Raw genomic sequence first — 17829 nt, 5'->3', positions numbered from 1 at the left:
GGAGGACCTTGGGTCTTTACTAAAGTCGCATGTTTATTTCTCTGAGCTCTCAGAGAAGTACAGAGGTGGTCTGTCAGACAGGCAAAAGCAAGCTATTAGTAGACTGGAAGATTTGAAAACATCACCTCGAACTGTAATTCCATGCAAATAGAAATAACTATCATGCAAAATGTATATATTGTGTGTTCAGCATGAGTAGATAGCTGAGCAAGTTACATGCTGAATTATAGGCCAGATTACACTTGCAAAGGGTTCTTTTAGCATAGTCAAAATGAGAATAATATAGAGGTTCAGCCTAGAGAAGATAAGGCACAAAGAATTGTAAAGAGACTTGTATTATCCATGCTTTCCTGTGTCTGGCTGCAACCACTAGCATAGGTCCCACATACATGAACAGAGAACAAACAGTGTGAGTGCACTGAAAACTGTTCAAAAGACTGAGTTACTCTTCTACAGCGGCTAAAGGGCTGGAAGGAGCCAAAGCTTTGCTTATTCTTCACAAGTATTTCTGCTGTACCAAATGCCAGCACCATCATTTTATCAGTCGGATGTGTATACTCTGTAGCTGTACTCAAAAAAACAAATAAACCAGCACTTTTATTAGCAACTTAGAGTACATAAATTCCAGCACAAACTTGTAAAGGAATTTCTCCTGAGGGAAAAGTATAATTAGTTTTAGAGTTTTCCAGAATAGTAGAGGGTTGTTGGGGGGTTTATGTGTTTCAGACATACACAGAGTTCTAAATATCTATATTAATAGGTTCCAAAAGATTTTCAACAAGTGCGTGAAAAAAAACATTTTTTTTTGTTTTAGAGGATGTCTGTTTAGCATACATTTTCTTGTCCACTAACAGCATCTATCCAGACACAAGAACACGTTAGAATTACTTCAGCCATGCATTAATCATAGCTGATGAAAGACTTTAGGCAAGTATTCAGTTTTAATAAAAACTCTTGAAAGTTATTATCCACATAAAGAATTATCTTGGAAAGTTTCACCCAAAAAGCAAAACAGAAACCCAATAATTAATAAAGAAATTATACCATCTTAAGTTTTAAATAACACTGAACAGATGGTTTAATCTAAGGGTTTATATAAGCCAAAAATAGCAGATAAAAAAACATGCAGGAGAAACGCGTGCATGATAGGAAAGGAAAGTCCCAGTTTCAGCTTTTGAACATACTACATGGAAGGGCTATTCAAAAATATATGGAAGGTGGAAAGGATGAGGAGCTGGTTTGGTGTCCTCAGATGCAGAAGGTAATGAGTAGCTTTTATATAAAAATTATCAAAGCTTCTTATTTACCTTTAAATACTTTGCGAGTTTCTGAATTCCCCAGTATTCTGATGGCAAATCAGTGCTTCGTTCCTGATGACGTACAGGCTGTTCTTCATCTTCCTCAGGCTCTGAGGAACTTTTACTAATGTCTTCAAACCTCCCTGATGTTTTACTAAAAATAAATAAACAGCGTCACCCATTTTAAACAGCTATAAACTAATATGAACATGCATATTTTAAACAGGTATGACAACACTGCTAAATAACAGAATTAGAAAAATATAATTGACATTACCAGATACTAAGTAATTACTGTAGGTATAGAAAATCAAAATAAAACAATTGAAGGAAGAAAAATAAGTATCCCATACCATCTTGAAGCTGGTTGTATTTTAACGGATCCAGAAGAAATGCCACTGGCTTTCTTTTTGGTTTTCAGAGACACAGTACTACTTCTGCCTTCTTCTTCAATGTCTTTTTTGGTGGCCTTGTCACTAAAATATTTGGGTTTATTAAAAGAAAAATAAATATATATATATGTACATAGAACCAAAAAGCTATGGTTAGACACATATTGTATCAGTGCATATGAGTTTATGAATCTACACAATAAACTTAATTAAAATTAAAGGATGCTGTGTCTTAACTAATTTTGCTTTAATAAAATAGTAGGATATTATAAAAATTATATTATGTTGAGCTGTATGTGACACAAGAACAAAGAACGAGTATATGCACACAGGCCACAGGTCCATTTATTCTAGGATACCGCCTCTAACTAGGATCTATCTAGGAGCTATCTAGGTAACGGTAGAAGAACAATGGAAGAACACGGAAATTATTTTTTTCCAGAATATTCTTCAGCAAATTGTGATTCAGTGAACTTGAATGTTCTTGCATTAACAGTTTTGGATGGATTTTTCTTCCATGAATATGTCTGGATGCTTCTTGAACTCACAAAAACAAATGGCCTCTACCATACTGTGACAAAGAATTTGAGAGTTTAGCAGTGTTGTACCCTTTGTTTTGAACTGGTCTCACTGACTCATTTTCCTTTGATGCCCTTTATTCTTGTATTAAAATGGACAGTGACTATCTCCAGTTTTTGGATGTCTTATTGTCTCTCAGTCATCTTTTTTCCAGAGACTTCTAGTCTATTCAGTTCTTACATACACTGAGCTGTTCCACAGCTTTGCTCACACTGACTACAACAACAACACAACTTGCTTTCCTCATATTCCAAGAAGACTCCTAGGCTTAGCTGGGCACAATCTCTGGTGCTTTTTTGTCCCAAGTTTACAATGCTGTGAAAACAAAATGTACTTTTGAGCCTGGACTGGTCATACTACCACAGTCATGACAATAAAAGAGAATACTACTCATGATTACAGCCAATTTCACTACATCTAGACTCCAACAATGACTGTGGAAAAACATTAAGCTCTTGTCCCTGGAAAGTCATATTTTTTTTTACCTAATGACTGCAGGTCACATCCAAAAATCCCTGAAAATGTTTCTTGCAACATGTCATACTGGCAGACTTGAGAAGATACTTTTTTTTGTAGGATGGCAATCAAAACCTTTCTTTCAGATACTTCTTCCTCTATTAACACAGAATCAGGAAGCATGACAAATCCAACAAAATCCAATCTATGTATACTCTATTTCTGGGTGTCCAAACTTTGAGATAATCTAATTAGTGAAGACTGTTGCTAAGCAGAGCTAGAAGAGTGGCTCATATAATAGGAGATCATTAAAAATTCGTAGTATAAGTAAGAGTCATCCTGATTTTCCATGCTGGATTCTCTTTCGCCTCTCTCAGTAAGTGTGGTTTAGATTAGACTGTCTGCTCTGTCTTACTTTAAAGAGCATTTTACACCAAAAATATGATAATATCACAGTCCTGGAGAACCAATAATGCAGACTGTTGCAGGGTATTTCCATGCCTTGCTGTGGAAATGATGTAGCATCATCAAAATTGTTGCGTGACAGAAGAAGACTGAGAAATCTCTTTGGTAGTCCATACTTTCTTCTTAGAAATTAACATGTAGTACATCTTGCTTTATTGCTCCTAACAAGATAATAATGCAAATCTATAACATGCAATCCAATCATTAGCACAGTTTAGAGAGATCTATAGGAAAATTCAATTATACAGATAACTACTTATCTGTGGGAAGCAGCAAGCCCCATACTCCTCCACTTCATAGACATTTCTAATTTCTTCTTGTCCATGGATCTCCTTGCTGCAGAACTTTTCATTTTCTCACATACATTCTTTTCTGTAATATTATAAAGGTCCTGGGATTGGCCAGAGACCTTAGATTCAACTATTTCCATACGCTGATAATTATTCTCATGTGTTGGTTCTTTAAAAAACCTATATTCCTAATAAAAGAAGGAGACATGGTTTGTCAGTCATATTGCTATATGAATAATGCATATTAAAACTGTCAGTTATAAGCACAATTCCAGGATGCTGTGCTTAACAATTGTATGTATCAAATGTAGAATTAGATTATAAGCACAAAATCAGATGGCCTTTAAAAGAATGAAACATTAATCTGGAAAGTAGCTGTTATCGTGTGCAATTTAAAGTTTTTGAAATAGGTGAACTAGCTAAATTGGGAACTTTCTGAACATACTAAATATTGGGTGTTGTTCAATTTCTAATATGTTAAATAATTTGTGGCACAAGCACTTTTACAGAACCTAATTCCAAATGAGCTTTAAGATCTAGAATTGCAAAGTCAGTCATTCTGCTTTCAATGGATCATTTATATAAGACTATTTATTTCCCTGCATAAAGGATTTACAAAAAATTCCCACAAAAAAAAATAACATAAACCTGAAAATAGGCTATGATAAACTGCTAGATTTCAGTTCCAAGTAATTTGATATAGTTTGGAATTAATATAAACACATTCCATTCGATTTTTTTCATCTCTCAGGACAAAACATTGTTGAACAAGTCACACACAAGAATGGAGCTGAGTGGCACCCACCAATCCTTCAGCTGTCTGTGTCTAGTACCATGGCTGATTAAAAATACCCAGAACAGAAAGGACTCTTGTCAACTCTTATTCTCTATTGGAACATATTCAATTTTTACAGGAAAGACAGCATATGATCATTACTTAGTATTATTATTATTATTATTGCAGCTGTCACTACCAAATAGGTGAAGACATTCCTTTATGTATCTGATTCAAGGCAGTTTTAAGGAGACTGTCACAGTATGGTCTGTTTTTGACTAGTCCCTGATGTGAATCAGCTGTTCCAGGCTTGCTGACCCAACTGTCTAACCATAAACTCATGCTAATACTCTCATTCTGAGAGTGTACTCTAGACAAGACGATTTAACACATGATAAACTAGACAAATCACAGGGGAATTGATGCTGTAGCTTGACCAGCTAAGCACATGTTATGAAGTACGTTTCCTACAGCACTATATGCCAACACAGCAACTCTAAATGCTAGCTTAAACAAGGCCAAGAAGATACTATAAAATTGGTTTTGCAATAAATGTGTATGTAATGAGCTTTTTGAAGCTCTCCTCTCTTCAGAAAATAAATCAAAACTATTCCCAGTCATAATGTATTTCATGTAGACAACTTTGGAAATACAGCTTCTCTCTGCTCTTCAGAGTTCAAGCATTTAAATTCTAGTTTTAGAATGCAGAACGTACGAAACCAGCTCTTCAGCAAGACAATATGATATGATATTTCTAAACCATTAAAATGGTATAATTTATACTCTTCAGCATAAACTTATTTACACAGTCAGGGAATACCAAGTGATTTATATGACAATTGAAAGAAAATAGGATAAATTGTATTTATTTACTCTTATTTCATAAGTGTAGAATTTCTTCATTAGCTACAGTACCTTTATAAGAGCAGAAAATCAGTAAAGAAAGTTATATTATATCTATTATCAATATTAACATTAATCTATTTAACATTTAGGATTTGAACTATTTAAAAATATTAAAATATTACCATATTTTACCTTTCATGACCATCAAATGAAGCCAAATCACTTTGAAAATACAGCAATTATGTCTAAAACCATTCATATATTGCCACATTTGTGAAATATAAACCAATAGGTAGATATAACATTAAAAAAATACTTCCCTATGGGATAAATAAAAGACAGTTTGGAACTTACTGTACTTTCAAACAGAACAACTTAAAAATTTAATTTCATTACTGTTAATTTAAGCTGCCGTATTTATGTATACAACTTGAAATGCTCTTTAAGAACTGTCAAAAATCTGTATCACCAAAAAAACCCCTACAGCCCTACATTCCAGAAAATCAGAACTAAAGCATAAGAAAATTTCCCTCTTAATTACTTAGTTCTTGCAATAATTAAAATTGCATATAAATATCCACAATAAAACTTCTGACAGGTTTTAGTCTGTAATGAATTTTACCAACAAGTTATTAATCTGTAATAATCACATTAGAAATTTGAAAAAAAAAAAGTTTTTATCAGGAATGATAAAATAACTAATACTGTAGTGGCACTGTGTAATTCTAGCTAATGTAAAGCTCTAAATAAAAGCCAAACTGCTTGCATTTCACAGGGGCTGAAGCAATACATAGTGTGTAAGCTGGATGCTTAACTCTCAGCTCTGATATTTAAAACAGGCAGCTCCCGTAAAAAAGTTGGGCTATTATTTATATTTGGGCTACAAAGAATGAAGATAAAAATTTAAGTAGTTTTGATCAAGAAAAATATTGTCACAAAAACTCGACCTCTTCCACAAGTATATCATAATTCCCTGCTCCAACATTTCCAGTGCTCCATAAAGAATAACACCAGAAGATGAGCAAAATTTTTTATGCAAAATTAGAAGCTGACCTCACATGTTGGATCAAACCTTATAGTAAGGTATGATAGAATGATATGTGAAATAGTGTATTTGGTGTTTATGAAAGGAACATATTTAGTAGAAATTGATATAAATCCAAATGCACATTTGTACAAAGTAGAAAACACACCCGATATCAGTAAATACATACCTGTTTAGCCATATTTTCTAGAAATCTAGGTGACCTCTCCCTTAAAAATGTGACAATATCTTTATATACATCACTTTTTCTTTCATAGTCAATGTCATCTTTACCCTTTAGCTGACCCTTAAAAATAAATTTAACATTATTAACAGTATTGCCTTACACATGTAATTTAATCTGCATCACAAAATAATGCTAAAAGAGCACAGAGGTCATATTGTCATGAATTAGATACAGAAGTCTCATGCTCAGCAGAGATCATCAAACCTCAATAATGTTTTGTAAAGATGCATGGGATCATCTCCATGGATCCCAACAGATAATCAAGATCTTATATAGAATCTGCAAGTAATTACTATGAGTTAATTGTGTAGTTCCACTGAAAAGAATTTCTGGCTTATGGCAAACAACCAAGTAAATATGAGCTTCCACTGCAGTATGGCAGATGTCTAAAAGGATCAGAAAATAATGTGACCTCACTAGCATAAGCCTTATGAGCTTCATCCATTAAAAATGTGCTAAGTCAAAACTTCCCTGGCGTTTTTAACTCTAAGGAAAACAATTTGTGGGTCACGCCTGACAGACATCAGACTCTCTTCAAAATGAATCGAAGAGCTCCAGTCACTGCTTAACACACACAAGGGACTATTATGCCTAAATAAAAGCTATCTGTAACGAAAGAGGTAATCAAAATGAAAAGTAGAAAAGGATAGATAAGTTCTAAAAGGCTTCCACTGAAAAGAAAACAAAAACCTGCTTATCATTTATAAAAACACAAAAGCAAGCTCTATTAGTCACACGCAATAATATTACACCTCAGATCAAGAGCAATGAGACATGAGAGAGGAATCTAGTCCTACACTACCTTTGAATAGGAATAGTATGAGGGACTGTTAGGGTACTTTTAAAGACTAAACAAACATTGCTAGCAAACAGTACAGAATACACTCCTACTATAAAAATTAGAGAAAAAGCACTCAAAACATACAGAAAACTATCATACATTTATGACTCTTGTCATCTTCTTCTGTCCCAATAAACTAGCTCTGCAGGTCTTACAGCCTCAATACCACTACACTAAACCTGATTGATTTTTTGATTTTAGCACATAAAAATATTCATTACTCCATGGTATCCTTTATTACTACTTACTCCATTTAAAAAGACTCCTGCTGTGCTGCAAGTGATATACAAGGGATCAGTATCATGCGGTTTGATGACTAAATAACAAATTTCGCCATGCACTTGTCTCCAGGGAGGAGCTCGACATCCATTAGAGAACATGTAATCTGTAACCAATTAGCATTAGTATTTTTAACCAGTTTAAAAGTAGGTTTTAATAATTAAGCTCAATAATTAATATAACATGTATACAAATCAAATTCCCAAAACAATGCCTTACTCGTAAGAATTCCTGCTGTTAGGAATTTATCATACAAAGTTCTGTGACCCACGGTCTGATCCAACCAAAAACTGCAACTGTGCTTAGCACTTTTTAGGATCAGGGACTCCACTCACTTCCTCTACTTCCACTGAAGATACTCATATAATTGGGAGATTATTTCTGTAAGTAAAGGCTGAAGAACAGCATTCCATACTTGAAAATATTTTTTATTTTACTTCATAACTTTAAAGTAGAAATAAACACTTCATTACTGAAATTAATTTAGCAAATTTCACACAGAACTCAAGGACTTCAAATAAGGGTATAAATAAATGTGAGATATGATCAGATCTGCACCTGATGTATATTCCAGTGATTCCAGTACTGTATCTTCTCCTTTCCCAGAAAAATTCTTGAGAAGATTCACTTCATTATCTATAGCAGCTGGATTTAGTCTTACGTCTCTGCAATTAACAGAAAATGGTCTAAAATGTATTCATCAAAAGGATGTACTCAGAGAAATAAGAAGAGAATATTACATTATTTTTTTCTTTTACATTGAGTGTTAATAGTAGCAACAGAGATCTGGAAATGGGTCATTTGCCATTGTTTTTCTTAATTTTTTCTGTTAGTTCAATGTAATTTTAGTTCCATAGCTGATATGAAGTCTTTGTAACTCTAAACCAGACTCAATGTAGTAATTAATATGCTTCCATGAAGAAATACAAATTTCCTTGAAAATATGTAACTGTAACTTTGTTGTCTGTCCAAATAACTTCAATTTCCTACCAAAACACAAAATATATGCAATAAACCCCCACACACTCTCAGGCACACTCTTGCATACCCACACCTACAGCAAAATCTTCAGAAAAAAAATGTTTTTTCAATAACTTAGTGAACAGTGAAAGCTATTTCAATAAATTTATTTATGTCACACCAAAAGCACATGTTGTGGGTTGAAACCAATCCAATTTAACCATAACACAATAAATGCATTGGTTGCCATGCTTACCTTCCATTTGAAATGCACTTACTGTGAAATGTGTTTCAAAGAACTATTAAGCAGTTGCAAATCCAGCTGACGAAGAAGAAGAAAGATTTTCATTTTCACCTCTGTTTCAGGGTCATCATCTTTTTTCACTTTGTCAAGTAAATGCAACATGGACATATCTTCTCCTTCAACAGTACCATATTCAGGGCCAAGAATTTTCACTATTGGATCTCTGTTAGCTGTGAACATGAAACAGAATAATATAACGTGATACTATGTTAAAAACTGTTAGGCAAGACAAACGCTTTTTATCTCAATTGCCAATTAATTTTGATGCTATTAATTTACAATAAGAACTTTAATGATGTGCACATTCATCAAGTACTACTGTATTATGTATTCTTTCATATCTCTCTTATAATTTGAAATGCACTTTTAAAAATATGAAAACATTAAGAAGAAATTTTTCATACGAACAAAATTGCTTTTCACAACAAAGGTTAAGATTTATTCAACCAAGAGGTGAATATTAAATAATTCCCTTTATCAATAGCCCCTTTCCATAAAATAGGCCTGGCTGATCACCAAAACAGGAAATCAATGGGTTCAACTCATTGAAAATTGATCATTTTGGAAATATTATTTAGGGTTAAAGAACACCTTTAAAGTTTCCTAGCAGCATTCCCAATGGACCCATTACTTCTTCAGCTATGCCAGCTGTGGTTTTTTTGGTAAACAGTGACATAACTGCATGTCAGTGGGTTTTACAAAAAACATTTTGCTCTGTTACTGCAAATGAAGTCCCATACATCTGTGAAAGCCTCTGCATGATATACTGTCCATATTATTCTTCCCCAATATTCCTGGTTGATCACTGTCAGTGACAGGACCCTGGATTAGATGGACCTGAAGTTTGATCCACAGCATTTACATCTTAGTATTGCAGATGCAATTTCTAGTAATTCTACCAAAGAACATTCCTCATCCCTCCTAGTTCCAACGAGAGGAGGACAGCTAGTTTAGTCTATGACGGGTCTTCTTGTCAGTTTGAAAATCTAGGACTTGAATATGACACAGCAGAAGTACTCATATCTGCATTTGAAAAGCTGTTGTGAGAAGGACCTGAAAGTGCTCATGGTGAACCTTGTGCAGGTAAGAATATCTTAAGCATATAAGGGGGGGACACACCTATTTTTTAAGAACGTAACATTTTAAAAGAGAATTTAACTACAAATATGTGAAAAACTGCTATTAGCCTCCAATAAGACATTTGTTTTCAGAAATTTAAATCTACTGTCTGTTGCAATAGCTGGGATATTACTCAACATATATGAATTTGTATGAGAATATTTTAACTTTATTACAGATTTCTCTGTTATTGATTTCTGTGAAAATAAAAGAAGAAATAGAAATTTCATTAAGTTCTGGATCAGCACCTTAGCCACCTTCATGAATTAGCAACTTCTCATACCCTTAAAATGAAGGCATAAATTTTTTTTCTTCACATTTCATAAACATGAATTGAAAGAGAAGACACACTTTTTTAAGAGAGAGGAAAGTTAAAATAAATAAAGAAAGAAAACCTTCAAGGCATGCCTGTGCTTCCTTCAACTTTTTTTCCATAGCAATTTGTAGCAAACAGCACAGCTGGTCAAAACTCCGAACTCTGAGAGTTGATGCCGTGAGGAGAAGCAATGGTTGGCCATCTTTACCTTTGGCTTCAGACTGAACAGTTGCTCCACTAGAAAAATAAAATTATATATTTTTAAAATAAGAACTTAAATAAACAGCAAGTGTTAGAGCATAATTCTGAATGTTACTCAAGCTTCATATGACAAAGCAAATATAATTTCTTTAAGCTGTATTTCAGAAAACTTCTGAGGTAAACCAATTTATCCACTGCAAATCAGTAGATGGATGTGCCCAAAGCAGGCTGGGACCCTGTGGAGAGCCTGCACTGCAGCAGGCTCCTGGCAGGACCTGTGTTCCCATGAAGAGGAGCCCACACAGAGAAGGCTTGCTGGCAGGACTTGTGACCCTGTGGGGGACCCATGCTGGAGCAGTCTGTTCCTGAAGGACTGCACCCTGTGGAAGGGACCCATACTAGAGCAGTTCACGAAGAACTGCAGCCCATGGAAAGGACCCACATTGGAGAAGTTTGTGGAGGGCTGTCTCCCATGGGAGGGAGCCTACCCTGGAGCAGGGGAAGACTGTGAGGAGGAAGAAGCATCAGAGACAACACAATGAACTGACTGCAACACCTATTCCCCATCTTCCTGTGATGCTTGGGGGTGAGGAGGTCGGGAAAACTGGGAGTGAAGTTGAGCTCAGGAAGAAGGGAGGGGTGGTGGGAAGGTGTTTCAAGAGTTGTTTTATTTCTCGTTATCCTACTCCAACTTTTCGTTGGCAATAAATTAATTTCCATGAGTTGAGTCTGGTCTGCCCATGACAGTAACAGGTGAGTGATCTCTCAGTCCTTATCTTGGCCCATGAGCCTTTCATCATATTTTTCTCCCCTGACCAGTTGAGGAGGGGAGTGATAGAGCAGCTTGGTGGGCACCTGGCAGCCAGCCAGGGTCAACCCACCAGGCAGGAGCCACTTCTAACACTAAAAGAAGTTACAGCGTTAATCACTGTTAGACACACGTTGTGGAAAGTCTTAGGAATAGACAGTGCAAGTTGTAGAAATCAATAAACAGGCCTGAATCACAACCAAGATATCAGTAGCCTGAAACTCTCAAAAAACCCTACAAATTTTAACTCAAAATTTTCAATACATATCAGTAAAAACCCCACCCATTTCAACCTCCCAAAACCACTAAGGCTTTCTTTATGCTAAATGAGCAGTTTTGCTTTGTGGTCCACCTTCAACATTTCAAAGCACATCACAATTCGGACTTACTTGAGATCATAACCCTCTCCGAATACTGAACAGTTCAATTGTGTTTTCCACTCAAGGGGCTCTCTGAAGACAAATGCTGCTTCCTGAGGATGTCTAGTACTGAAGCCCTCTGCAAACTTAATAATTTGATTTAAAAGAGATTCGTTCAAAGGGGTGATTTCAAGTGTGCCGGGTCCAGAACCAGCAGCTGTCCACTGAGCTGCTCTTGCCAGCGCCGCTCCCATGGTCCTCACTAGTATCAAAGGTGTACACCTTAGCAAAGAAACAGTCAGAGAATGACCAAACTGAGCTCCAAAATGATAAATGCAATATGCTGTGCCTGCTATAATTTGAAATAAATATATCTAGGAATGGTTAGGTTCTTTTAACTCGTTTAAATTCCCAGAGTGAGAAAGAGGGAATTTAGGATGACAACTCACAAGTTTTAAACAGGGAAATCAGGTGAAAACACAGGTTTTTCCATCTTATTTCATTCCTGGCTCTATTAGGAACTGAGGGAGCTGACAGCAAGGGCCTCTGTTGTGGCCATTAACAAAAGGTGCTCTGGTTCTTGTAAAGTTGACCCCACTGTTAAAAACCATATGTGCAAGTCGACAAACACGTGCTGCCCCCAGCAACGGCACCCCTCCCTCAGCCACTTTCTTTAAATGGAGGAAAGAGGTGTGTCGGGCCCACCGCCAAGCCAGAGGCCGGAGCCCCCAGACGAGCGGGGCATAGGGAGGGCTCGCCCCTGAGGAGAGCCCGGGCCGGTGCCTGGGCTGCTGCAGGAGGCGGGAGGGGCCCTGCCCCCGCCCCCCCCCCCCCCCCGGGACACCGGCAGCCCGGCGGATGGCCGCCCCTCACCGCTAGCCCCCGTACCTTGCCCCGGGAGAGCCGCGCCGGACCCCGCCATAGCCGCTGGGGCCGAGGCCGATGGTGTTGCTATGGGGACGGGCCTGGCGGCAGCCGTTACCGGGAGAAGCGGGTAAACACAGGCGGCGCCCGGCGGCGGGAAGGGCGCAGCCCCGCGGGACGGGCGGCCCGGTGGCGGCAGGCGGCGGAGCGCCCCGGGAGGTGACGCGCTGCGGGGGAGGCCGGAGCCCGGCAGAGCAGGTGGGTGAGCGCGGCGGGGCCGCTGCGGCGGCCGCTCCCCACAACGTCCCCCGAGACCCGGCGGCGCTGAGGCAGGGGCACCCTGACGTGGCTTCCACGGTGGGAAACGCGCGTTTCCCACTCGGGAAAGGAGGCGGGAAGCCGGCGGAGGGGTCAGGCCTGTGGCACTTCGAGCTGGGCAGCGGGGCTGGTGGGGAGAGTGACGCTGAGGCTAAAGGGCGGCGCGTTTCTCGTTAGAAGGTAAGAGGAGCTATATTTAAAATAATAAACCATGTGATATGTTTTTGGCGTGGAAATAATCTGCTGATTAGAGTTACTTTACACTAGAGTTTAAAGGAAGATCACCAAATACTTTTTAGCTTGAATTTTATTCGGTATAGCTTAAACCTTTCACTAGCTTTCAGTCAGTGCAAGAAAACAGCTTTAATTAATAAGGTTAACATTGGCAGCTTTTCGTTCTTGAGGCAACGTGACAGATTATGCTTTAAATGTTTTTTGTTAAAGAAAATGTAATGCGAAATCAGTGTTTCTTGGAAGAAGTAAAGGAAATATGTATGGGCACAGCCAGTGAACAAAGTCCTTTAACAGACTGAGGACAACACAACACTACAAATACACAAATAAAGCACCCCAGACACGGAATGGAAACAAATACTATTTCCCCAGTCCTATTGTTGAGTCATAACGTGAATGAGCCATCACTCTGCATAAGTTTTTAAGTTATAAAGTTGCCACTGCACACCTGCCTGTCTCATCTGTACCACTGGGGCAGCGAGGGCTCCATGCCCAGACTGCCCCCTGTAAACCCCCCTTCCAGCCCAGTTATCTGGGCCCAGCAAAATACCTATCAGATGGTAAAAATTGGACTTGGATTCGACCTAGGAAGGAATAGTTACCTGTTGCATACTAGCAGAAGTTACTTCTGAAGGCAAAGGAAAATAACCCTTTCAAGAGCAGTCCAACAGAAGCACCCAGTTGTCTTAACACCATAGAGTTAACATAGCCAAGAGTTACTTTACTGAGAACTCAGCTGGATAAAAAACCCTGTAATAACAAGGAAGGCTATGGAACGTATGTGGGATGTATCTGAAAGAATAACAGTGTGGGATTAATACCTTTTTTTTTTTTTTTTCCCCCACAAAGATGATTGTCCATATACGTTTTACTTACTGAAACTTTCAAGCAGTAACTATGGGTAAGTACATGCAGTCTGCGCAATAATGACTTAAGAATAGCATTGGTTTTTCTTGTTTCACTGCATAACTTTGTGAAGACAGAAAATGAATCATTTGATGAGGTGAAAATGAAAGAGCATTTTTAGCAAAAAGCCTTGCTAAAGACTTAATGCTTAATTCCTCTTTTCTTTATGGAATACTGTGTATGAAGGCATTTCCAGAAGGGATTAAATCTCTTCTTTTTACTGTAATAATGACTACTAAAAAGTGGAATTTGATGGGCAGAATGTGCAAACAGCAAAATGTGAAAGGGAGTAAAAGTATCCCCCCACCATGGGTGGTGGGGAGTGAGGACAGTGAGTTTTCACACAGAGCTGAGTATTTTAAGCAAGAAGTCGGTGGAGTAAGAAATAGAATTCCTAAACGAGATCACTCTGTTCCAGTGAACAGCAAGAAGGAAAGACATCTCAGTGGTGAAGATAAATGGGATGATTTGCCCTTGAAGAGTACACATCTCCACTGGCCATGAAAGGAGCTTTGATAACTAGCTGAGGCTTAGTTACCAGTAGAACTTCCCGTGGGGACAGATTTCAAAAAATGAAAAAGCAGAACAAGTTCTGCAAGCCAGTAGTGAGGAATGCTGCTGGGATCTGGTATTAGAAGCTAAAGGCCTATAGGCAGTCCAGAGGTTGGAGGTGCTTTTCCCCTTTCTTCTTTGTGGCAGGCAAATACTGAATTTGTAGCTCAGCTGTACTCATAGGAAAACTGCTCTAACTCTTCTGAAGACTAAAACCATTGGGTTTAATGTCTAACCTCGATTTGTATGACTAGTTTGTGTCTGTTCTTGCACCAACACTGGTCCTTTACCTTATTTTCAATGGCTACTTTTCCTCCCCAGTTCTACACCATTTCTGAGATATTTTCTCTTAGACTTCACTTTGCTAGTCTAAACAAATTCGGTTCCCCTAGTTTCAGCCTGCAACTTCATTTCTTTTGCTGTCACAGTATTCCTTATTTGCCTGTGTTCTAATCTGAGCTTGTTTTTCTTAAATAGATTTGACTCTGTTTCTAAGGTCATTTCACCAGGACCCATTACATCAACATTAATATTATCTCTTTTGGAAGTTCCTTAACTACCACATTCTAGGATTGCACTTGTTTTTCAGGTCATATTAGGGATTGTTGTCACCTTGCAACTGAGTAATACAGCCAGTTTTTAACCCATTACTTTTATTTTTAGTTGATGAGTTTGTAGCTTTCTGCAGGATTTAAACATATAGTGTTGCAGTTTGCTGTTATAAAATTAAATTCCATTTCTAAAGAAAAAAATACATAGCATGCAGTCTCTATATTTTGGTCCCCATCCTCTTCCTCTTTCCAAAGTAATTTTTGAACCTGATAGAAAATTTGAACCATGTTTCACAGAGGGTTGTGCTCTTGGAAGTAATGAAGCTCCTACAAGTTTTGTAAAACCTGTTGTAGTTAAATTGAGACAAAATTAATGACCTTGCTGAGTTAAAGGCAGGCATATGAACTGCATGTCACATCTGTAGCAACCAGACAGCCAAGTGTTTTGTTCACACCGTGCTGGCTAATTATAACATGAGTAACCTTAGCCTTGCCCAGTGGGTGTTTTATGGAGAAGGTGGACAGCAGCAGATTGAGGGGGAAAGCACATAATTCTGTAAGAACTCAGATCTTGTTACTGCTCGTGAAATCTTTCCCTGACCTTCAAGTCAGATGAGGTTAGTGAGCCTAGGGCAGAGTTGGTAGGTGCAGGGACTTCCAGATAATGCCTGTTCACACACAAGTACTTTGCCATGCCTGTCCTACGCCCTGCTAGGTTCTATGAACTGCGTTCTTCAGTGCTAAAACTTTTCACTCATTCCCTTATGTGATATAAACTGTTCCTGCTGTCTGCTCATAGTCTCTGTGCTCTATGGTCTTTTGCACATTTTCATACACATACTGGCTGTGGCAAGTCATTACTTCTTCCATCAGTAGTTAAGCTCTAGGTGATTCCCTCTGTTACTTTCAGGCTTGTCTTGCTGGATGACGGGAAGTCATGCATTCTTACATCAGCTATCACTAAAAAATAAGCACTTAGTAACTCCCTTACTTCGCCAGGCTGAAGGTTATTTACTACCACCTTTTACTTCTACCACATTTGATTGATCAATGCTATTAATACCTCCTAGCAGTAATACTCCTAGTACAAGATATAAATGGATGTATGTCTTAGAAAATCTTGTCTGAAAGCTAAAGTGTTAGGGAAAGTAATCACTTAAAGAATTATGAAAGTATTCTCTTGGTAACTCAAGATCAGCATGCAGAAAGTTCTAGTCTATAAAGTCATGTTCTCAAAAGTAGCTTACTGAGGAACTTACTCAGAAATAACATTTGCACCATATTTGGCTAATTCTGTAAATTTGTAGTAGTACATTTATGTACTAGTGACTGCATACTGTAAGTTACTTTTACATTTTTCATGTAAAAGACATTTTATAAAACAGTAGGTGAAATGTGTGCCTGAGTGTAGTCAAAGATGAGATCATTTGTTACTGGCACAAAGAAATGGGGGTTATGAAGAATTTGTCAACATGGAGAGAAGGGCAATAGGAAATATTTTTTACAATCTCAAGGTTGCAGCCAGAATGTGTAAGCCATTTTTCTTTTATATTTTTCCTCACATTATTGTAGAGTAGGGTGTAGATTATGACTGTTGAAGTAGAATAGTAATAGAAGTTGTAAAAAACAGTTGTAGAGGCTTACATAATATAAAAAAAGCCATTCAAGGTAAATAATACCAGCTATTCCTTCTGTTACATAGCAGTTTAGCTGATTGGCTTCATGGGTAATCTGTCAGACAAGCTGGAAATCAGGAGAAAACAAGATAGTATTTGTCAATTTCCTTTTATTGTTTATTAGCTTGCTTTTGTTGCAAAACTTACATATTTTTGGCATTCACGAAAGGAACAAAAGTCACCACTGTTTGGTGAAAAGGGCTTAGCTAGAGAAATTAAAAAATCCAGTTGTGTTGCATTTATTTGATTTTTGTATCAGTACAAATGAACTATTTAGGTGCCTAGAGCTGTTAACTAACAGTTTTATGCATCTTAAATTCTTGTAATCAATTGTTTGTTGTTGTTTGTCTTTTTTTTAATTAGGGAGTACTGTTTGTGGAAAGGCAGGGTTTCAGCTCAAGAGGCAACCTACATGAGGTAAAAAGAGGGAGTGGACATGATGAACCTGTTGATGTTTTGAATCTTTAAGCATGATTTGATGGAAAACCTATGTTCAAAACCTAATCCTTAGAAAGCAAATGACTACTAATTTTTCACTGAGTCTCTGATTTCTCTGTTGTGACCTCCTACTTACATCTTGTTTTCTGAGCAATTAGGTACTTTAAAAAATTCCAAATGATCTGAAGTGAGGAGTTTTAAAGATTGGACATTGTACAATACACTGTCTTGGCTCTAGAAATTAAAAAATAGAAAAGACTTTTTTTCAAATGTGACTCAATGCAAGAGACAAAGAGGTATGCAGTGTTGTGCATGGGTGTCTGGCAGAGACAGTTACTTCAGAGTTCTTAAAGGAAAATAAAGCAGGAAAATATTCTGGTTAATAAGTTATAGATTAACAAAATAATATAATATTTCAGAATACAAACTGTGTTACTATACTGTGCTTCCCTCTATTTGTAGGTGGTTGTTTATTCCCTTTTGTTAATTTCTGTTTATGTTACTGCTAGGTCTCTTGACTACTTCTGAGTATAATTTGAAAGAAATAATCAGTGTGGTGTAGTAACCAGATGCTGTGACTATGTCATAACAATATTTGAAGTACCAGGTTAGAAGATAGTGATTTTGAAAGATGTAGTAAATTCATTTACATTTTTTCTTTGTAGCATCAGAACAAGATACAGGTCATAGTATCAGGGGCCTTAACATGGTGGGTATCTTCTCAGTGAAAC

General features: G+C 37.5%; 1 protein-coding gene across 1 annotated transcript in view; it reads right to left on the bottom strand.

Moving 5' to 3' along the window:
- ODAD2 (outer dynein arm docking complex subunit 2) overlaps nucleotides 1-12863 on the bottom strand; it is an 87257-nt gene extending 74394 nt beyond the window's left edge. The window contains exons 1-10 of the mRNA XM_055708802.1: nucleotides 12448-12863; nucleotides 11590-11841; nucleotides 10271-10428; nucleotides 8731-8926; nucleotides 8051-8157; nucleotides 7462-7598; nucleotides 6316-6432; nucleotides 3451-3668; nucleotides 1652-1789; nucleotides 1308-1452 (exon numbers count right to left, since the gene is read on the bottom strand). Of these exons, the coding sequence (XP_055564777.1) occupies nucleotides 1308-1452; nucleotides 1652-1789; nucleotides 3451-3668; nucleotides 6316-6432; nucleotides 7462-7598; nucleotides 8051-8157; nucleotides 8731-8926; nucleotides 10271-10428; nucleotides 11590-11813 (1440 nt within the window). The 5' untranslated portion in view covers nucleotides 11814-11841; nucleotides 12448-12863. The remainder of the gene's footprint in view (nucleotides 1-1307; nucleotides 1453-1651; nucleotides 1790-3450; nucleotides 3669-6315; nucleotides 6433-7461; nucleotides 7599-8050; nucleotides 8158-8730; nucleotides 8927-10270; nucleotides 10429-11589; nucleotides 11842-12447) is intronic.
- Between the last annotated feature and the right edge of the window lie 4966 nt (nucleotides 12864-17829).

Source organism: Falco cherrug, chromosome 4 (assembly GCF_023634085.1).
Source record: "Falco cherrug isolate bFalChe1 chromosome 4, bFalChe1.pri, whole genome shotgun sequence".
Taxonomy (NCBI): Eukaryota; Metazoa; Chordata; class Aves; order Falconiformes; family Falconidae; genus Falco; species Falco cherrug.
The sequence above is the reverse complement of the archived record's forward strand: the minus strand, read 5'-3'. Positions and strand labels throughout refer to the sequence as shown.